This window comes from Xiphophorus maculatus, chromosome 4, assembly GCF_002775205.1.
Source record: "Xiphophorus maculatus strain JP 163 A chromosome 4, X_maculatus-5.0-male, whole genome shotgun sequence".
NCBI classification, from domain to species: domain Eukaryota; kingdom Metazoa; phylum Chordata; class Actinopteri; order Cyprinodontiformes; family Poeciliidae; genus Xiphophorus; species Xiphophorus maculatus.
Genome location: NC_036446.1, coordinates 24,154,430 through 24,176,892, shown reverse-complemented (window position 1 = coordinate 24,176,892; position 22,463 = coordinate 24,154,430). Strand labels below are relative to the sequence as shown.

Here is a 22,463-nt window from a genome sequence, read left to right as displayed (position 1 = left end):
GAAGTAAAACACTTCCTGCTGCTCGGCGATCACTTCCTGAAGATCTGAGCTTCCAACAGTTTGGAAGAAATGGCGGACCGGGGTGAATTATTCGGCAGTGATGGAGACAGCGACAACGATCAAAGAGGTACTGAAATGTGTTGGGTTGTACAGTTGTCTCTTTAGGAAATGTAAATATTTTTTGCGACGTGACCATCAGAATGTGAGCGTGATGACTGACCTGTGAACGTGGAAGTTAAACGCGGCTCTCTGTGCATGAGACGTTAATCAACGTGATTTATATTTGTCTGTTTTTTACGGCGACATGTCTGAAGACGTCGGAGAGAGAAAAAAAACTTTAACACTGAAACTTAAACAAGTCGTGGCCATGATTTCTATTTTTTTTTCTCCGATGTCCACAAACGGGCTACGTAGTTTATTCCATTAAACATCTGAGATCAAAATATTTTAACTCTTCATTTGCTAAAGCATTAACTCACAGCGCTGATTTCTGATCGGTTTTGTGAAACACAGCGGTCAGTCTCCAAACACTAATCAGAGCTAAGTTTATGCAAGCATGCAACATGAATGCCATCTGTTTTGGTTGGATCATACATATATATCCCCCACCCCCACACAGTCATATTGTTCTGCATTTTGCATTATCTGTACTTTGCCATAATTGGACCTGCTGCTACTTCTTTGGATGGTTGAGTGCCTTTAGTTAATTTAGTTGTATAAATTGTTATTATTATTGTGTGTTTGCTTATTTTTACTGTATATATTTGACCCTTTGCACGGGAGCTGCAATGGAAATTTCGTTGAATTCTGTTCAATGACAATAAATGCTATCTGTCTGTCTGTCTGTCTGTCTGTCTGTCTGTCTGTCTGTCTGTCTGTCTGTCTGACTGACTGACTGACTGACTGACTGACTGACTGACTGACTGACTGACTGACTGACTGACTGACTGAAGACACGAGAACCCAAGATATGATTGTAGTTTTCTATATTTAACTCATAAATGAATTAAACAATTATAACAAAGGTTCTCTTCAGTCTTTTGGCTTTAACTGCATCAACCAACACTTTATCTTAAGACCAGGTAAATAAAGGTGTATTCTTTAATATGGCATCCCAAGATTGTTGAGATAATTTTGGTATTACTTCTTTTCATAACTATGAACTTTAACAAAGATTCTACAGCATTTTTTTTCTCTGTCGCTCCTACTAATTCTTGAAAATTAATCTGGTCAGACTTGAAATCGACAGGACAAAACCTGAAGCCCACATTTTGTCCTGAAAAGCCTGATTGGTGCATCTCTTGTGCCACGCTTCAATAATAAAAATTTGTTTTCTTTACGGCATAGCAGAGTCCAACTTCGGCTCTGGATCAGACTCGGAGCAGGAGAGACCTCGATCTGCCAGCAACGCCTCAGGCAGCGACAGTGAGAGGGAGCGGGATGATGACGACGACGATGATGAAGGGCAGGAGGCAGGGAAGCCGAGCATGAACAAGGTTGGCACCCTTCTGTGCAGTCGCATAATTTCACTTTTACAAAGTTTCCATCTCAGTTTCATGCTGTGACAAATCAAATTGTTACTGTTTCAGACTTATCAGTTGCATAGGAGTTTACCCACAGATAACTTTATTGGATAAAAAGCTGCCTTCAAAATAAATAAATAAATAAAATGCAGGTAGCGTTAATTTGCATCAAAAGTGAAGGATAGTGCGACCTCCCCCTCCCGCCTTACAGGAGCTGTTCGGCGATGACAGCGAGGACGAGCAGCGCAGTGGCAGCGATAACCAGTCGGAACGCTCTGGGAACCAGTCGGACGCCAGCATCCACTCTGACCAGGGGGAGAACGATCACTCGGACGCAGAGCAGCACAGCGGGTCGGAGCACGACCAGCGAGAGGAGGACGAGGACGATGAAGACGCAGGGAACCGGTCAGACGGAGGGAGCCCGGCGAGCAGCGGGATGTCCGGTGGCGGGAGCCCTCGTTCTGAGAGGGGCAGCGTTCGTTCAGACAGAAGGTATGGGATACAACCAGCACTGTGTCACGATGACAAATGTTGCTGGACGATAAGTTGTCCCTGAAGTTATTGCGATAAACGATAACATTGTTGATTTGAGACCATTTTCAAGTAATAATGTGAAAATAATGGTAATGGCATAATAATTCAGCACATTCTCAAAGATCAATAAACTTTAAATCCTAATGAATATTTAACACTGGGACTGTAAGACATTTTAAATGTCCAAAATGAATAAACAAAACTCCAGAAACAACAAATAAGATGAATTACGTAGTCTCTGTGAACAAAATTGTCCTTTGTCAGGGACGTATGCGTTGAAGCAAACTTTACATTTGATGTAAAGTCTTTTATTTTCTGTCGGATTCAAAAACAACACCTGCAGCTCGTTTTTATACATTGTTGTATTAAGAAAATAGAATTTGACTTAAAAAAAAAGTATGAATTGGTATCAGCCAGAAAAAAAAAAATCTGGTTGGTAAAATTTGTGACAAGTGAATTATGACATTTTCTTATCATGCGGATGATGGCTGTTGGGACCAGACAAGTCATCTGGAAAAATGAGGACAGTTTGTTGGAGCATATGAGCTAATACAGAGGACTGAAAACAATTTGAAGCGTCATGGTGTGGGGGACAAAGCAGGACCAGGGCAGTCACCATCGTACCATCCTCTATGAAGTCTTCCATGTAGACTTCATCGACTTCACATTTTCCCCAAGCAGAAAATGTGAGGGTCTGCAATATGAACATGACGCAAAACATACCAGCGTATCCATCCAGGTCTGGCTGAGAAGGAAGAAATGGAAAGTCCTCGGCCTAGTCAAAGCCCAGATCGAAACTGTTCAAGGATCTCAGAGCTGGAAGTGAAGAGGGTGAAGTTTCTTCAGAATGATGTCAGAGACTTGAGCTAGCCATTACATGGTGTCCTAACTTTTCCTCCTTTAGGAAACACATTTTTTATATTTAATTAATATAATAATTGCTACTTTTTTCCCAGAGATAGAAACAAAAGCATTGAAATATGTGAAAATTGATTTAATTGGTGCTAACTTTTTTACATAACTGTAAAGCTTGAGGGGAATTACAAACAAAACTCGCTGTTAACATGACCTTATTACTCCATTTTGGGAATGTTTGTTGTTAAGCCGTCCTTGACTGCCTTCGTTGTGTTTTGGGACCAGCATGCACAGCGATCCCGGGACTCCGCAGTCGGGGCTGGGCACCCCTCACTCCGACGGGGACGCTTCGGGCCGGGAGAACCAGTCTGACGACGAGAAGTGGGAAGGCGGCGCCAAGAGCGACCAGTCTGAGGACGAGGAGGAGAAGCGTCACTACTCCGACGAGGACAGGGAGAACTCTGACGACGACGGGCCGCGGACCAGGAAGCCAGGTACCGTCCCGTGGTTCTGAAGATGAAAGGGCCGAGGCATGTGAAGCAGATCGCGAGGCGACGGCGCGCTAATCTTTAAACGTTGTTTTTTTTTGTTTTTTTTTCTTTGCGGATTACTGTTCAATGTGATTATTTTATCTTGTGGTTAATACGAGACGAAGTTCTTGGCTTGACCTTTCGGGTGTGATCACAAGCCTTCCTTCAGTGAAACATGTGCTTTGTTTTTCCTTCACATGCCCTGGATCTCATTCGTTGCAGAGTCTGCAAAGGGCAGCGACAGTGAAGATGACTTCATCAGACAGAAAACCAAACCCAAAGCCGCGTCGGATTCAGATTCAGACAGCGACGGTGACTCAAAGAAACGTAGGGAATGTTCCTCCTCCCCATTAGATCTGACATTTTGTTGCTCCTTTTGTTTTTTTCAATGTGGTTTATACTACCCTCTGAATCTGCAGCAACAAAAGCGGCTGCGGACGATCTGTTTGGAGAAGCTGACGACATTTCTTCGGACAGCGACGCAGAGAAGCCGCCGACCCCGGGGCAGCCTCTGGTATCCATCTGTTCTCATTTGGTTATTTATTTTTTCTTCTTGATCTAGTCGTAGAAGCCTCACTCTGCATTGAATCCTACTGTGTGTGTGTGTGTGTGTTTGCGTGTTTGCCTCCGCAAAGGATGGAGAGGACGGCTTGGAGGGGGAGCAGGCGGAGGAGGAGCCTGCGCCTGAAACGCGCATAGAAGTGGAGATCCCCAAAGTGAGCACAGACCTGGGGTCAGACCTTTATTTTGTCAAGCTACCCAACTTCCTGTCAGTGGAGCCCAGGTCAGAACCCCCAAAATGTAGAAATGAACACTGGAGATGGTCGAACATGTTAAACAAAAAAAAAGAGATTTATTTGGAGTTTTTCCTTTCATAGACCCTTTGATCCTCAATACTACGAGGATGAGTTTGAGGATGAAGAAATGCTGGATGAGGAGGGACGGACCAGACTCAAACTTAAGGCACGTCTTTGCTGAATCAAAATAAAACAGACATTTTTGTTATTGTAGCTGAATGTTTGTTCTTTTATGTTCCTTTTATCCCACCACAGGTGGAAAACACGATCAGGTGGAGAGTGAAACGAGACGAGGAGGGCAACGAAACACGAGAGAGCAACGCGCGTATTGTCAAGTGGTCTGACGGCAGGTGTGTGGGCGTGTGTGTGTGTGCTAATGCATTACAGCCAGCTTAAAGCTGCAGTATGTAACTTAAATTTTTTTTATTTTATTTTACTTATTTATTGAAACTGTCACCATGTCAAAACAGTGTGGTATGAAACAGGTTGTGTGTGAAAAACCGAGCTTCTCTGTCTTCTCCCACTGCTAACTAGAAACAATAAGTCAGATCCAGGAGGAGCGTCTCAGCGCTGTCAGTCACCCTCATGCGTGCGCTGCTCATCCCATTCACGCTCTGCTCTCTGCACTTTCTTTCTGATTCCAGCGTCTGCCACGAACGTTCAGGCTAGTGAGGATGATGGCGGATAAACGGTTTACGGAGTTGTTTCTCTTCCATTAGAACACTGAGTAGCGAATACTCAAGGATGATTGACAGCGCTAAGGCATTCCTCCTCCTCCCGGGAGCAGCGCATTTCTTTAGAGGGCAATAGTAGCACTTGGAGGAGGCATATGAGCGTGATTTTTTAAAAAGTTTTTCCACAGACTATCTATCTAATATTACACTGTGACATAGTAATATGTCAAGTATGTAAAAACATATATTTTTTAATAGAAGTAACATGCTGCAGCTTTTCCGTCGTGGTGTTATCTGTGTTTGACGTGTTTTTTTTAAGCGTCCCGTTCTCACCGCAGCATGTCCCTCCACCTGGGCAACGAGGTGTTTGACGTGTACAAAGCTCCTCTCCAGGGAGACCACAACCACCTGTTCATCCGACAGGGAACGGGACTGCAGGGACAGGCTGTGTTCAAAACCAAACTCACCTTCAGGTACCGTGCAATCGTTGCTCTCAGGACTGAAATCTCTCACACTCTCTCTCTCTCTCTCTCTTTTTTTTTGAGCAGCACAGAATGAGTAGTTGGAGATAACCCTGTTGCGTCTGGCGCTCTGACAGCAGAACAAGCAGTAAACAAGCGTCAGTGTGCCAATAAAAAAAACAACAACAATCAGGGATTATTCAGAAATGTACTCTATGCTGTAAGTCTCTGGATCACCTTGTACAAGCTGGGCAGGTTTCTCTCAATAAGAGCCATTTAAGCCTCTTACTGCCCCCTCAAGCCCACCTGAATGTTCTGTCTTCTCAGAACACACGAGTGCGGTCAGCCGTCGTCCAGACCTGGTTTAGTGTGCCTCGACCCAGCCGGCTCCCACACTGAACATTAAAATATGGATTATTGGGAAGATTAGAGCCAAAGCTGTTCCCAGAGTGCCAACTGTTTGGAGTAATGTTCTCTCTCACTTGGAAGATGTTTTAATTTACAAGATTGTTCCTTTAGTGTAAAGAAAACAATGTTTAGGTTATCTTTGAGCTGAATTGATTGAAACAGACGGACAAGCCACACAAGATGTTCCCATAACTTTCCAAGAATCGGAGTTTTCAAGGTACCGGACGTCGAAGGTTATTTTCTGGATCTTAGAGACTGCTTTCCATAATTTACGTGCCGTACATTTACTGATGGGACACTTTCTCAGAGCATTTGTGGCACTTTTCAGAAATGTAGAGGTTATGCACAGAAACTTACAGATTAGTTTTCCAAAACCTTATCAGACAATCATTACTGTTATTGTTCTCTTGGAAACTTATAAGCCTGATACCCGTAACTCTTTTATCAGAAACGAAAGACGGTTTTGGAGCAGAGTTGAGGAAAGTTTGAGGAACAAACATGTTAAGAGTATCTTCTCCTGAAGGACTGATAATCTAGATCAATGTTTATGGTACTTTTCTAGATCTCATCTTTTTAACTTGTGTTCAGAAACGTACAGAATTTGGAAACGTAATTTCAGAAGTTAAAGCCTTCCTTTCGGACTTAAACTCGTGCGGTACATTTTATAACGTAGGAGTTAAATTCCAGAACTTAAAGCTATACCCAACATTAGTCATGCCTCTGGCTTATTTAACTTTAAAGTAACCTTTAAATTTTACCAACATGTTTGACTCTGACTGGGCTCCTCCAACTTCAATTTGATTCAGACTATGTGGAGAGATCTGGAGATTAGGGTGATGGCAAGGAGGCCTGACAACCTCACACACTTGGACGTCATTGCTGAAAATAGTCAAAATGCCAGTGGAGAAGAAGAAGGCTTTGGTTGCTGTGATGCCAATTGAACTTTGTCTGTTACATTGTTTTGTCATCTTTTGTTCCCATCTCACCTTTTAGTTGAAATAAAGACTAAATCTGCCAGGGGTATCAATACTTTTGTTGCTTATCTTAACATTTCACTTTCAAGAACTTTCTTGGATACTTTTCCGTTAGGGGCATGTAACTTCTTGAAACTTTGAGGTCTGTGCTCTGCGCTTAGAAAATACCTTTCCAAATCTAAATGGTCAAAAAACCTCAAAATTTCCCATTCCTCCGAGAACATTTAAGGGACTTTTCAGGAATTTTCCTGGAACACCCAGGCGTAATTTAGGGAGTCCAGCCCATATGATGAGGTGCATCATAACCTGACACACTCTGGTCATTACAGATTACTTTACAGAAGATAGTACCAGGTTCTTGGAAGCCTGGTGATTAAAGGTTTCCTAGAAAGTACAAAATGTGTGCTACATCTTTGATAATACAAATTTCACAATGAAGTAGTTTGAACTGGGTTGTTATGATGGTGAATAAAGATCCAAAATGAAACATCTGAAAGTTTCCTTTAGATTGTTTGTTTCTTTGGTGTTGTTAAAGTTATTCTAGTTTAGAAAATGTCAACTCCAATAAACATCACTATCCACGTTCATTACTACCATTTATTGTGTTTTTCTTGTGCGTCTCCAGACCCCACTCCACAGACAGCGCCACCCACAGGAAGATGACGCTGTCTCTGGCCGACCGCTGCTCAAAGACGCAGAAGATCAGAATCCTCCCCATGGCTGGAAGAGATCCCGAGTCACAGCGCAACGAAATGATCAAAGTAATGCTCGCTGGCATTCTGTCCATCTCTGCCTTTCCTTTTTTATGTTGACCTTTCTTTGTGGAATCCTTTTGTCTCAGCTGAGGCTGAAGGGGTTTGCATAAGGCCGGTTGCTGATAAGCATCGTACTGGGTTACATAAAGGCATAACCTGCCGCACTTACGTAACGAGGTCAAGCAGCTGTCAGCGAAATTTAAACTGTCGGCATCAACACCGAGACTGGACGGGGATCCGCGGTCAACCCGGACAAGCCCGACTGATGGCGTCGCGTAAAGTTTTGTTGCCTGAATGCGCCCTGTGGGGGTCAGCTGGTCAGGAGGAGCCTCAGGGAGTGAATCTTCAGTCAGCGTGTCAGAGTGTGTTCCTGACAATTATCGTAACATGTGGCTTATCGCCTGTTGTTTCTCAGTAAACAGCAGTGTTACCATTAGACAGAGTCAGCAAAGCAGCTTTTGTTCAGAGGAACAGCTTATTCAAGCGAAGGAATCCTGAGAACAAGATTTGGTTCACAAGAATTTATTTTTTCCAAGCCAAAGCAGACCGGGCCCCTTTACTAAACCAGTGACGTCTTGCAGGGATACTTTTAGATTTATAAAGGGAACTGATATCTTTGAGTGTATCGTTTTGTTTTGTACTGAAATCCACCGCAGGCTGAGTAAATGTGATGTGGGTTGAAGTTTTATAAAATATTTGCTCTGAATAGCAGAACTTTAGCCTCCATGAGCAACTAATCTACTGCAGGTATGATAATTACTGCCCATAATTGCCCAATTGAGCCCCATTGCAAACAATCTAAACATTTCCCATATGCTTAAGTTACTTATGGTACATATGCGTCTATTGCATATTTGGTTGTTGCTGGCTTAGAAATGAAAATGGAGAGAAAACAAGGTGCTTTCCTTGGTGAAGCATGTTTCAGCTATAAATGTAGGGAATAGGAAACGCATTTATAAGTTTTAGACCCTATACTCTGAAATTTTAAAAAGACCGAAGCCTGAATTAAAAAAAAAAAAAAGTAAACAATGCTTTCACATTTTTTTAAAATAACATCTAGATACTTCAACTTATCTCCTGCAGCAGGAGCTTATATGCCAGATTTCTAGAGAAAAAAGGATCTAAATGAAATTAGAAAACTTTAACTACAGGTCAGCATCCCCCCCCAAAAAATATATTAAGACCACTGTATTAAAAATACTAATGAAGAGGGAAAATGTTGAGAAAAGGTTTTGTTTTATTTTGCAGATCCTTTCTGCTTTCATTCTCTTGATTCTCAAATACCTTCTATTGAGTTTTATTATATTATACGGAATAATAAAGGCCTATTACTAGCTCATTGCAAATACTCTTAAAATATTTTACTTTGACGTGAAAGCAATCTGGAAACTGACAGAAAAATCTGAACAATTGAGCTAAACTGTGGAATTTCGACATGATACGTTGAGGTGGAGCTTGGATTTGTAATTTTTTAAGCCGTCCTCTGATTTTGGTAAGCATTCCTCCATATGAAGGCATAAATATCTAACATTCCCCAAACATAAATACAGGACTTCTTGTAAATAATTTTATCTAGAAAAAAAAAACACTTTATTGAAAAAATGTGAACAATTATTGTCTAATTTGAGAATTAAAAATAGTAAAAACAAGTCTTTAAAAACTAAAGTAAAGCTTTTGCAACTGGAGTCACATCTGTTGTTTCAAATTTTGAGGCCTTAACCTGCTGTTCAATTGTTCCTTTTCCTTTTTGTTCCTTTTTTGTTGGTGATGAAATCTTCTAATTGCGTCCGATGTCTGTATCGGCAGAAAGAGGAGGAGCGTCTCCGGGCGTCGATCCGCAGAGAGTCCCAGCAGAGGAGGATGAGGGAGAAGCAGCACCAGAGGGGCCTGAGCAGCAGCTACCTGGAACCCGACCGCTACGACGACGAGGAGGAGGGCGAGGAGGCCATCAGCCTGGCGGCCATCAAGAGTAAATACAAGGGAGGAGGAGGCCTGAGAGGTAGCCGCACTCGTTTTCTTCTGTTCATTGTCTCTCGCCGATATTCGTTCTTAACAATTCCCCCATCTTCATTCCAGAGGAGCGAGCGAGGATCTACTCATCGGACAGCGACGAAGGCTCTGATGATGACAGAGCCCAAAGGCTGATGAAGGCCAAGAAGCTGGACAGTGACGAGGTAGGCGCAGCGCCCCGGTGGACAGGCAGGGGGCAGTGTGAGGTAGCACACTGTGGACGGTAAACCGCCAACCTTTTGCACTTATCCTGATGTGAACTGAGCCGGACAGGAAGTCCTGACTGTTCCGAAGTGCGTGCGTGTTTGTTTACATCCCGCAGCGGTGTTTTTCCTCAAATCAAGAGAAGACGGTGTCAAACAAAACACACAGCTTGGCGTGATAAACGAAAATCGCTGGAAAGCCAGACTGAACGTCTTCTGCCGTCAGCTCTGTAATCTCTTCTTATCCTCTGTTGTTCTCAGGAGGGCGAGGGATCAGGCAAGAGGAAGGCAGAAGACGATGAAGAAACGACCACTAAAAAGGCTAAGAAGTATGTCATCAGTGACGAAGAGGATGAGGATGAGGACGATGAATAGTTTTTTGTTTTTGAATTTTTTTTTTTTTTTTTTACCTTTTCCACTGTATCATCAGTAGTCAGTCCATCTGGCGTATAAATAGCCATGTTTTGTATATTTTCTTATGATCTGTGGGTGTGTGTGTGTTAGTTTGTTTATTTTCTGTACAGCAGAGAGGTGAGAAATAAACGGTCGTCTTATGTAACCGAAGCTTCCCCGGGAAGCCTCCGCTTGTTTTTATTTTTGCATTATGAATCATGCATTGAATCACACGGTTGTTGTGAGATTAGAAAACATAATGTTAAGTTCAGCTTCCAGACAACAAACAAAACCTTCATTAGACGGCTCGAAGGAACCTAGAAGCTGCGACTGCTAATTTAGTTTTAGTAAATGCTCTGCTGGTTTTGAGTATGTGCGGCTTCAGCAGACGAAACTGACCCTTGGGCAAAGGGACTCGACAATGTGGTTTTACAAGAAACGGCGAAGCTCGAAGGGCATTTTTTGATTTGAGATTTGGAGATGAGAGAGAGTGTAGCGCTGGCGGAGAAAATACATTTTGTTCCACTGTTACTAAATCACCCTTCCCAGTATTCATTTTCTTACAAATAAAAACATTAAGAATACAATTTACCGTAAACATCCAGTTGAACATTAAATGTTATTATCCAGGGCCTGGATTCTGCTTTAGCTCATTCATTCTGAAGAATGCCATGCCAGCAGAGATCTACATGCAGCTCATAGAAAATTAACTTGGTTTATTTGTAAAGCACCGATTCACAACAAAAGTTTCTCAAAGCAGTTCACCAAAAAATGTGAGAAGCAGAACAAGGTTGAGAGCGAGCGACGCAGCTGCCTCGACTGGCTGAGAGCAGAGAGAAGGCAGACGCATTGAACCATGTGAGCTTTTCAGGGCAAAAAGAACTGCAGCAATCATTGCAAAATATATGAAGAATGCATAACATGAAGACAACAGAGATAAGCAAAAGTGGCCAGTATGACCTCCAGCAACCTTAAAATGTATCAACAGGATAACTCATGACGCCTGAACTGTGGCCTTTATCACGTTTTGATCATGTGACTCCATCTTCTCTTTCCCAGAGTAGATGACATTAGGTTTCTGGAAAAAACATTGCTGTCTTAACTTTATCAAGTTGATGTTTTTAATGTAAAAGTGTTTATTTTACCCTACATGTAGTTAGCATAACAAATAAGGGAAATTGTGTTTGGTTGACCCTTTGTTTATTGTAGCAATTCTTCCTGGTAAATTTTGTCATAATGTTGGAAAGCCCACATATTTCCCGTAAATAAGGTCATATTTCTAAAACAAAACAAAAAAATTGTGGTTTAACCAGCAGAATATACTCTGACTTTTCCTAAAATCCTAAAAACCTTGATGTCGAAGATGTCTTAAAAAGAAACACTATGGTATTTAGGGGATATATGAGAAAAAAATAAAAACAAATTTGTAATGCTGTATGAAATAGTACTTTAGCTAAAGAAAGCGAATGTCCATCATGAAGGCTACATTTCAGAGGAGTTATTCTTTGTATTCCCTGTTTCTCAGCATTATTACTTTTTAAATCCTTTAGAGAGAAATTACCATGAACTAACTACATTTAGACTCTTAGTTCAAAATAATTGACTGAGATGCTGCCTGATTCAGCTCAAGCCATCCTATTATTCGCAGTAAATCATAATGCGTACATTCATTTTCTATCTTGCATAAGGCTTTGTAAAAGGATCAGAACGTTTGTGAAAACAGGACCTGAGTGAAGTTGTTTGAAGAAATTGAAGAACCTGCCTCGACCCCCAACATAAATAAAATCGAACAAAGTTGATATGAATTAATTGTGCTGCATTTGTGCAGCAGAGATTCTTGTGACACCAAATTTATTTGGGCTGTCTGACCTTTGACAACCTCTGGAATTTTTTAAAATATCTTTAAAATGTCAGCTGCACATACAAAAATCTTTGCTGCTGCAGTACAAATGTTTGACACCAGTTTCGTTTAATTTGCAGAAGGTGCAAATTGTCCTTATCCACTCAGGTAGGATAAGTTCAAGCTCCGTCTGAAAAAATACTCAAAGAATTTCACCGAGCTTGTTACAAACTCACTAAGTGATCCTCGAGAACCGAGTCCTACATGTAGTGAAAAGTGAAGCGCTTTCGTCACATGGCACAAGTCAAGTTGTACCGTGTGATGAACATTGACATAGGCATGTATTATGCAACTGCTAATGTTGTTAAGTAACTAAGTAAAAGCTTGGAGTTCAAGCAGGGCAAATCAGGCAGTTTAGAAGAAGGGCGATCTGTGGGAGATAATAACCCCCTTCAGAAGCATTTTCCCTGGCTGGATCGTTTTAATGGTAGCATTATACTGTTTACCCTCCGGCAGATCCTGAAGCTGTGGCAGGACCATCAGCAGGTATGCAGCTCAGTTATCGACGTCAGTGCTCCAGCTGTTGGAGCCCAGCGAGGTGAGGCATTGTGACTTGATCCCCTTTGAGCCGCACAGTAAGAGGAGAAAGGAGAGAACAAGACCCGTGGTTACTGATTCATGTTCAGCTGCCAGAATGACGCACAGCATCTCTCTCTCTCTTTCATTCACGCACGCACACACACAGACAAGCAGAGTCGGACGACAGTCCTCCAATGGGACCGGTCTCACCACCCTGTCCAGACAGATCTGGCTGCAGCAGCCCAGAGTGGAGAAGTTACTCGCTTACATAAAATGTCTGCATCTTCCCCCTATGTGCCATCTACTCAGGACTGCAGTGTTTTAACAGAGCTGTTCATGTTATCAAGTGTTTGAAAGTCCCTTAAAAAATTCATAATGAGGCTGCGGTGGGCAGCGCATCCCTGGAAACGTGAACTTTCCCATCATTAACTCACAACAGGTCTGTGTGTAGAAGACTGAAGAAGCGTCTCTTCAACCTACAGCTTGATCACCTCGTGACAGATGCAGAATTCAAATTTGACTACACTGAATGGAAATGTGTGTGTGTGTTGCCTTTAAAGAGCAAGTGCCATCAGCAGTGGTGTGTGCTGCGTTATCACAGACTGCAGTGTGTTATGTAAACCCAGTTTCACTCAGTGAGGAGAAGGGAAGGGAGGGGAAGGCACTGCTACAGTCAGCACTGCCTGAGAGAGGTGGAAATGAGGGGAGGGCTGCAGCATTTTACTTCTTTTTTTTGTTTTTGTTTTCTCCTCCCAGTTGTATTTTTTTTTGTCTGAATCTTTTCTTTTCCTCTACTAGCAACCAAAATCTTTTCTGTCCCAACATGGTCTGGAACACTGGAACATCCCATTCTCTGCAACAGAAAGTGCAGCCCTGCAGGCAGACTGTGAAAATGGCTGATACAAGTTACATTAAAAAAAGAAGCTAAATAGGCAACCATTCTGCCAATTAGATCACAGTAAAGACACTGACTGGGTCAGCAGTAAGCCAGATTGCCTGAGAGAAAACAGTCCTCCAACCATTTTTTAATACTGCTTTTTATTTAATCCTTGCAGGGTCTCAAGGATGTTTGACTCGAGTGGTTTTTGGCGATATCCGGGGTATACCCCAGAGAGGTCGCTGGTTCATCCCAGGCCAACACGGAGACACACAAGACAGACAACATGAACACGCTCACACTAAAAGGGCAATTTAGAACCTCCAACTGACCGAACATAGTGTAGTTTAGAGGTTGGAACTAGAGTGTTCAATGCATGGACATACAGTATATGCATCAATGCAAATTTACATGTCTGCACTTCAACACACCAGAGTCTTACACAGGAGATAGTTGAATTACCTCCTCAGCTTGTCCGTGCGTAGGAGTTTGTTAAGGGCTTAGGCGTAGCTGTGGTCAATTTCAGAAACTTGTCAAAGAAAATAAGGTATAAGAGTTGGGGACCAGTGAAAGCAACGGCCATTATAAATGAAGCTGCACCGTCTTCGGTACAAAATATTTAAAAAATGTGAAGAATCTGTTCATCATTCCCAATGAGTAAAATAGCTTTAAAGTACAATTATTATAAATAATTTGAAAAAGATCTGCTGCAGAAAGCGATTCCTTAAATTCTGCATGATAGTTTGCTTTTCTTCTTCAAATAATCTAAGCCAATAGGATAATAAAACTATGAAAATATTATTATGCTTTTAGGTTTGGTATGCTAACCTGAGGTGACCTCTACTTTGAAAACAGTCTGGAAACAACCTGGATGCTGGAGTATGTGTACTTTGAATAGTATGGATTTTTTTTTTTGTTTCTTTGTTTTTTTAACATGGCCAAACAGTGTGGCAGTCAGAATTGTTGTTTGAGTGTTAAGGTGAGGCCCAATATATTTACTTTCACAAGTGGAGCACTATGGCTTTCGCCATGACGCCATATAGCGTCATGACGTATATATGGCGCCATATAGTATATATATTGTATGTATATATATATATATTGTATATATGTATATATATATATATATATATATATATATATATATATATATATATATATATATATATATATATATATATATATATATATATATATATATATATATATATATATATATATATATATATATATATATACATATATACTGTACATATATATATATATATATATATATATATATATATATATATATATATATATATATATATATATATATATATATATTGTATATATGTATATATATATATATATATATATACATAAATATATATATATATACATATATACTGTACATATATATATATACTGCTCAAAAAAATAAAGGGAACACTTTAAGTGTTAAGCACCTGTTTAAGTGTTCCCTTTATTTTTTTGAGCAGTGTATATATATATATATACAGTATATATGTATATATATATATAAATTGGGGTAATTGGTGTAGAACTTCCATGTTTCTCCTGCGTCATGACATGCTTCATTACATTTTTTTATTTTCCATACTTATTGATCGCCTAACCCTCTGTGGATAAATATTCAGTGTTCTATAACGAATCACAATGGGCCATTATGTTGTTAAGTTAAATATGTAGAAACCCCCCAAGGGGCATGCAGCACACAGAGGTGGGTAAATCCTAATCAGCACAGACAGAGCGTCTGCATGGTATAGCAGGGAATTAAATTATATTTCATCCCATAGTTGAGGCAATATTTGTTTTATACTTGTATTGATTTGGTAGCAATGCAGCCTCATGAGTTGTTCACTTGATTTCTTGGGAGTTGCAACACATCATGCAGTAATCATTCAAGGCTCAACCACCAGTCAGAGTATTGTAATAAAAAATGCAGCTAAATATGTGTTTGTCTAGTTCACACATCTTCAAGAAGCATACACACACGCTAACACAAGTAATCAATTAGTCAAATGCTCTGACTGGCTGACATTAGTGAAATAGATGCAAAAATATGCAAAGATATCAGTTCTTAAATATTTATTTGATCGGCATTACGGAAAAGTTTTCATGCTAAGATGGTAGGATTCAATAGTTTTTTTAAAAGTCTCTTCTGTTTTTTTCTTACATTAATTCAAACAATCACTCCAATCGATATCTCTGTCTGTTTTTCACCTATTTGCCGTTTGCACCACCTCCGACCTAGACACACTACCCTGCTTGCGTTTCTAAGCTTGGTGCCCTTTACTCCTGTCTCAGGTTGTTCCTTCCCCTGCTGGTGCTTATATAAGCAGCTAATAAATAAGAAAAAGAAACACAATACTTTACTCTCACAACAGGATCCCTACACACTCACACATGACAGTGACCCCGAGCTTGCTGCGAGGGTTGTAGCTGGAACATTTTCACACAAGCAGGTGTGCAGCCAGCAATCGCACGCGCGCGCACACCTCACGGAAAACAAGCCAATTCAGTATCATCTCTGTTTTTTCTGCTCCATGTGACCTCAGCAATTTGGGTCAGCCTGTTCTGTCGAAGGAACAGAGCCTAATCTGTAAACAACGGGTTACCTTCAACTGTGAGCAGCTCAGAACAAAGATTTCACTTGAGCTTTTTGAGAAAGAAGAGGAAAAACAAAGCAAACAGGAACGGAAGGTGAGCTCTCGTGCTACAGTTCCTTCACAGACAGAGAAACTTTTTTTTTTTTGACGAAACGGTAAGATGTCTGCTCAGAAGCAACTCTTTTTCAACTTTGCAATGAAATCCCCATGCATTGCTATAGACAACAGTGCTGCCATGCAACCAGCTGGCAGTACATCAGAAGCAACGTGGGGTTTAGTGTTTTACCCCTGAGCAAAGCTGGTGCATGGAAAGCCCAAAGCGCAAACTGGCAAGTCTCCGTAAGTGTTTTAATGTATTCTGAATCTGTGTGGATGATACGCTGTTAGGCCTCAGTCATTGCCCCAATTGGTCTCATCTAATTAACCTTTTAAAAAGAACTTGGTGACATTGAAAAAGAGGTGAGATTTAAGGAATAAAACTTCCAAATAATTTCCCCTTTTCTGCCGTGTTTCAGAAGACCTTTACCCACAGATAGACTCTGCACCAGCACCAAGTGAGTGCGTGAGTTGGCTCTTTCCTGTTTCCACCCAGCATATAAAAACATGCATGTTAAGTTCATCTTTAAATTGTCTGCATGTGTGTGCATGCATGTTTGTGTGTCTTTCTTTTTTAATAAAAGTAAAGGTTAAAGACATTGAATTGGACTGGAGTTTCTTTAGTGGTATCAGGGTAAATAAAGTTAAATACATATATAAAGTATAGTGATTTATTTGCTCTTCTACTTTATGTTGGCCTATTAAAGAAAATACTAACAAAATACATAGAAGTGAGTAATCTCCATGACAACCATTCAGCTATGCAAAACGCCTGGTTGGACCTAGCACCGCCTGTGAGATGCAGCTCCTCCTCGGAGCTTCCGCCTTTCCCCACGGCTCCCCCACTCACCTCCTTCAGACTAGCCAGCTGCAAATTAGCAAATACCTGGTGGAACTGGGCATCTGCTGAGCTCATTATATGAGCTGCTTCTCAGTAAAACGCTTGGTAAAAATGTTTTTAAAAGGCTAATAGAGGAGCGATGTTGTGACGACTTCCTGAAGGCGGAGTTTCAGAAAGAGCAGGAGTTTTTAAAGAGACAGAGGACCAATTTCAAGGCATTAAATCAGGCATTAAAATTTCTTTTAAGTCATGCTTAATATATACAGTATAGCATTTTTATAGCAAGTAAGAGTAACATAGTTACTTGATTTTGCTATAAACTGGGATTTAAGCCTGGAAAACACATAATACTGCCCCTTTAAGGATTCAGCAGTCAGCCAAAAACAGTAGATAAAGTTGTCTACTCACAGATGCATTAGGCAGCATTGCTACAGTAAGAGTTTACATGAGACTAGGTGGTCTCATTGTGCCTCAGATGCTGGTTCCTTTGCCTTTGGGTACATGACAGCACTGCACACATCAAGTCATCTCCATCGGTGTTTTAAAGACTCTCCAGCTCCCCAGAATGTTAATGTGGAGAGCTGAAATGTTTTAGCACAGCACAACTGCTGTCTGTCTGTTTTGGGGAACCAGAAGTGTAGGTACTATTTAACTCTGTTCCCAAGTGAGGCTGAGGTCAGATCACTGGTTTATGGGATTTATCATTTTTGCACTGAACACTATGTCTAAGATAAGCTTTCTACACAGCAAATGTTCTTACTTAGAGATTTCAGTCTGTTTCTACTGGTTACCCCCACTGCACATGTTTCAGTATACAAAATTCATCTAAATTATAGAATATTTAATTTTAAAATAACGATTTTATCAACAAACATTTGGATTATTGCTCTGAGCGAAATATTTGTCAAGGGACATGTACATAAGCACAGAAGGAGACACAAATACCCAGCGGAAGTTGATGTGTCCTAGTTCATGACCGCAGTGTTGTGCCTGCATCTTATGCAAACATTTTTAGATGAGGGCAGTCATGGGATATGGGGTTTGGGCATAACAAAGACCTAAATAGGTGAGCTCCATGCAATACGTGAGTTACGGGCCATTAAAAAGGTCATAATTGTAAAATGTCCTCTTCCACTTTGCAACGAGGCTCTAATGGTGGTAAATTAGCTTCAGCCTGGAAAACCTGGAGCCTTCGGATGGGGTCAGCACGTCTAATGAGATCTTATATTTTCTGAGTCTTCTTCAGGCTTGTTTTACTGACATTAAATATTTTTGATTTTGTGGGGAAAATGTGAAGTGCTCTTTATTACTGGTCTCATGGTGCACTGTAAGCTTGCGATGAAACTGCTTTTTTGTGGCGATAGAAAACGATTCTTCATTCTTTATTTTGAAAGTTCAGCAACTTTAAAGGCATTGGGAAGCAGAAAGAAAAGTCTCTGCTTCCTCACACATCAGAGTTCTTTCAAACAAAGACCCACCAGCTTTTTCTTCAATATGGGTCAAAACCTGTCCAATTTGCTTTAACAAAATGTGCGCGGTTAGGCAAAATGAACATGGCTTGTATTAGAAAAAGGCTTGTGCAAAACTGTCAGGGTGAAAAAAATACTTCTTGTACTGTAATACTACAGTGCTTAAAAAGTTGCAACCGTGGAACTTGATGGCCCCAAGTGAATTCCTCCCTGATTTTTCAAACAAATCAATTTCTATATTTTCTACTTAAGGTTAGATACTGACTACCCATAAGTATGACAGGTAACCCTTCATCTAACAGGAAAAACAAAAATGTCCCTTTAAGACAGAGGTGTGTAGCTTCAGCACCGAATGTCCACCTTTGTCTTTGATCAACATGTCTAAATCACATAATGAAGTCATTAGTAGGACTCTGAAGCTTGAGAGCTTGAGGAGATCATTTAGCTATTTAATTCAGATGTGTTGGACTTGGTCACAGCTAAACGCTGCAGGACACCGGCTCTCTGGGGCTAAAGTTTGACACGCCTTCGGCAGCAGGATTGAACATTTAAAACTTGCAGGACGGTGATTTCCAAGGACACCAATTTGGCACATCTCCTTTAAAGTCATGATAACTTATAAATCTTAACTACCTCATGATAGCCTTTTGTTTAGATTGTTAAATCCAAGCCTGCAGCTCCAAAGGCAGATATTTAATCTCTTTAGGTCACTTGGAGCAACGTGTGTCATATTTCACAAATAATATATTTCATATATTTGAAAATGTTGTTGGAATTATTTACATAAAGTAGTTCAGTCTTGGAAAAAGTTGCTGTAGCTTTTGTGTTTTATCAGTGTAGAAATAGTTTTGACAAAACTAGGTCACAGAATTAGTAAAATCTATATATATCTTGGTCAAAACAGTGGCTATGAGTACAAAGTCGCTGCGTTTTGTTTAGTGTGCTAGCTCACACTCACACATTAGCAGATCTGTGATGTTTGAGAACCAAAGAGAAGAAGAAGAAGAAGAAGAAAAAAAAAACGACCACATGCTAGCAGACCAAAGAGTGCAGGTTTTAGTCAGGAGGTGAAGAGTGAGAGGTTTGGTGTTGCTGTGGAGCGATAGAAATAGCATAGTGTGGAAGAAAGAGGGGTATGAGAAAAAGGTGCTGAGGTCAGGTGTGGGAAGGGAGCACGCCCAGTCTCTCCGGCCTGCGGTATTTCAGAGCTCGCTGCAACTCAACAGCCACGGCGCTCTCTGCTTCTGACCTTCACTTATCTAACCACCCTGCCTGCACCATGCCAAGTCCCTGCCTTTCTCTCTTGATTCATCTATTGTCCATCCTCTGTCTTATCGTTTTGGTTAGATAAGCAAAGTGACATACAGAAGTATAGTTGTACTAAACAAATAAAGATAAATTATACTCTAATCATACTTGATAGTGATTCTTCATTTTATCTGCTGAAGGCTTATCTAACTTCTTTAAATGGACACAACCTAACAAGAATCATTAGATCATTGCAAATTAGAAACACGCAATTGATTTTTTTTTTCTTCTAAATAGAAAGTCATAATTTTAAAAAAAGAAAACAAATCTAATCGCTTTTATTCTGGTTTCCACCAAATTAAACCTGCAGACAAAAACTTATTGATTTGAAGTTTGGTGCAGACATGTAAAGAAAATCCGTAGCCTCACAGTTCTCATGAAACTGAAACAAAACAACAAATAAGAATGAGAAAGAGCTTCTGCTGCAGGGACAGACAAGTTGTCAGAATTCTTACCCAGCCTGGATAAGAGTGTAACTTGGTTTCAGTATTTTATGGCCTGGGTCAATATAGAAGGAAAAGAAAAGGGAAGACATCTGTATTTTTGGATTTCAGATTGCCACCCTACTGTTTAAACCAAGCTGTCAATCTTTATTTATAAATCTTTCTACATGCACGAGGGCAACAAAAAAAAAAGTTCTTCGCAAGAGATAAATGTTTTGTCCTTTTCAGATCCTTCCTTCATTCTATTCATCGTTTTATCCTCCTCATAAACTTCCTGATGTCCTTCCTTCTCTGTTCGCCCATTTTTCCTTCTATACCTTCTTCTCTCCTTTCCTCCCTCTTTGCATTATGTTCTTTCTTTGTTTCTCTCTTTCTTTTTTTATAGGCTGTCAAGCTTAACTCCATAACAGCTATTCGGTCACCTCATAATTCAGTCGTCTTGAGTTTTCCAGAACGTTCATGTCATCCTTACTTTTGTAACCCATATCGAGTTCAACCCACTGCCCCCCGCAGTTGTTTGATTAGGTAAATAGACTGGCAGCGAGAGCAGAGATGTCGCCAAGTGTGCCGAATAGACATATCCCCATGCCCATTTGACCTTTTTCCATGCCTGCAAATCACTATCACCATGGATACTTCCACAAATAGAGCATGAGTTGAATAAGAACACCCTGTGCATTAGTGAGAAATACTCGCATATGCATGCAAGCACACCCGCACAGTCATTTTTCCATGACTAATGGAGACAATTTGAATTTGGTTTATGAGGACTTAAATTTGCCTTTCCCAATTTCTTTTTTTTTTTTTTTACTGTTTTTCATTTCCTTGGAAAATGATTTACCCTGCAGTACAGCCTGACTTCTGCTCAGTCCACTTTGGGTGTTTTGTCTGCCCGCTTTCTTTAGATGAGAAGGAAGAGATAAGAGCAGAAAAAGGAAGGTTGAATGATTGACATTATCATATTGGGCAAAGACGCAAGTGACATTGGAAAAAGCCATTACGGTGTGTCAAAGTTCACGTTACCTTTGACCTGAAGAGAACGGAATCATTCAGGTGATATTTGCATTAAATCTTTTGGATTCTTCTACGCACTGCAAGCCAAACCTGCCTCAACGCAGTTCTTTGCATTTCTTTTAGTTGTTAACATTCATTTTTTTGTAATGCCGCTTCCACAGATCTAACAGCTGATAACAATCCTAATCTGCATTGATCCAAGTTTGTTCCACAATTCCAGCCAGATGAACTGCATGAATGCAAGGACTGCAACCTGCCATAAAACCTTAATCAGTTAAGAGGATTGATTTGCAAGGCCACATACCTTCATGGAGGGATTTTCTCTTTCCACATCATATTAATAATCAGGGCCAAAGATTAAACACTCAGACATTCCAGAAGGACCACAACATAGGCATTCGGTAGGAGCAGATAAAAACTGAGTTATATTTTGTGTAAAAACTAATTTCAAACTGATGTAGCATAACTTACACACACACACGCATTTTAAATGTGAGCTTTATGAGTTTTACACTGATATTTGCAACTCTAGTCTTCTGCAACTGTTTCATTGTTCTCTTACATAAAAGAAAATAATCCAATAAATTAAGACTTAAACCTTTAAACCATTTAACTTTTTAATGAAAGGCTGGTGTTTTTTTGTATTTTTGACAAATAAGACAAGTAGACTGTGAGTGTGCAAGCCTACAGTGCCATAGTGAGAACATCAAAACACACAGTCCAAACAGGTATTTTAAAAACTACTACATGCAGTAGAATCTCCATTTATTCTAGCATGAATGTTTTTGGACTTCATGGACCAACATGAATACTCACAGAAAAGCCACATATGCATAATAAGACATTGAAAACCTAGCATGGAGAGACTTGAACTCAGCATCTACTTCCTGTGGCACGGCTAACCACCATGCCACAATGCTGCCTGCGCCGCTTCCCTGTTCTGTTTCCAAATGCTTCATTTTCTGTTTTTATTTTTCGCTAATATTTTGCCTACTCAACCACAACCATTCTAGTTTTCTTTCTTATGTACTTCCTGACTTTTTGTCCTAATTGGACCAATCCATCCAATTCGTGAGCCTTCTTTTTAATCCCGTTTCCTTCTCAAAGAGGACTGGATGTTATTTTTTGGGGGACTTTCTCCTTCCCGCTGCTCTGCACTACTGATCACAAAGATAATGTAACTAAAACCACGTGAGACAAACAGAAGACAGGCTGCAATATAACAATTTTTCACTAGAACAACAAGCTAGTTTGGTCAAAAATTCAT

General features: G+C 40.4%; 1 protein-coding gene across 2 annotated transcripts; it reads left to right on the top strand.

The window, feature by feature from the left end:
- The first annotated feature begins 27 nt into the window (after positions 1 to 27).
- Positions 28 to 10,283, top strand: leo1 (LEO1 homolog, Paf1/RNA polymerase II complex component). 2 transcript variants are annotated; one of them, XM_014469005.2, is made up of 14 exons: positions 28 to 127; positions 1,351 to 1,496; positions 1,735 to 2,015; positions 3,198 to 3,406; positions 3,665 to 3,769; positions 3,862 to 3,956; positions 4,078 to 4,226; positions 4,321 to 4,405; positions 4,495 to 4,589; positions 5,252 to 5,386; positions 7,382 to 7,517; positions 9,318 to 9,510; positions 9,588 to 9,685; positions 9,986 to 10,283. In XM_014469005.2, exons 1-14 carry the CDS (start codon positions 70 to 72, stop codon positions 10,097 to 10,099), a joined length of 1,899 nt encoding a protein of 632 aa, XP_014324491.2. In that variant the 5' UTR covers positions 28 to 69; the 3' UTR covers positions 10,100 to 10,283. The 2 variants fall into 2 exon arrangements, with proteins under 2 accessions (XP_014324491.2, XP_023187504.1); XM_023331736.1 differs by having other exon boundaries at positions 1,348 to 1,496.
- The last annotated feature ends 12,180 nt before the right edge of the window (positions 10,284 to 22,463 follow it).

Bases quoted from the DNA above. Each gene is read 5' to 3' on its own strand.
- leo1 (XM_023331736.1), top strand. From the start codon at position 70: ATGGCGGACCGGGGTGAATTATTCGGCAGTGATGGAGACAGCGACAAC. The intron at 4,227-4,320 runs GTCAGAACCCCC...TTCCTTTCATAG, and splicing joins TTCCTGTCAGTGGAGCCCAG to ACCCTTTGATCCTCAATACT. The intron at 4,406-4,494 runs GCACGTCTTTGC...ATCCCACCACAG, and splicing joins GGACCAGACTCAAACTTAAG to GTGGAAAACACGATCAGGTG.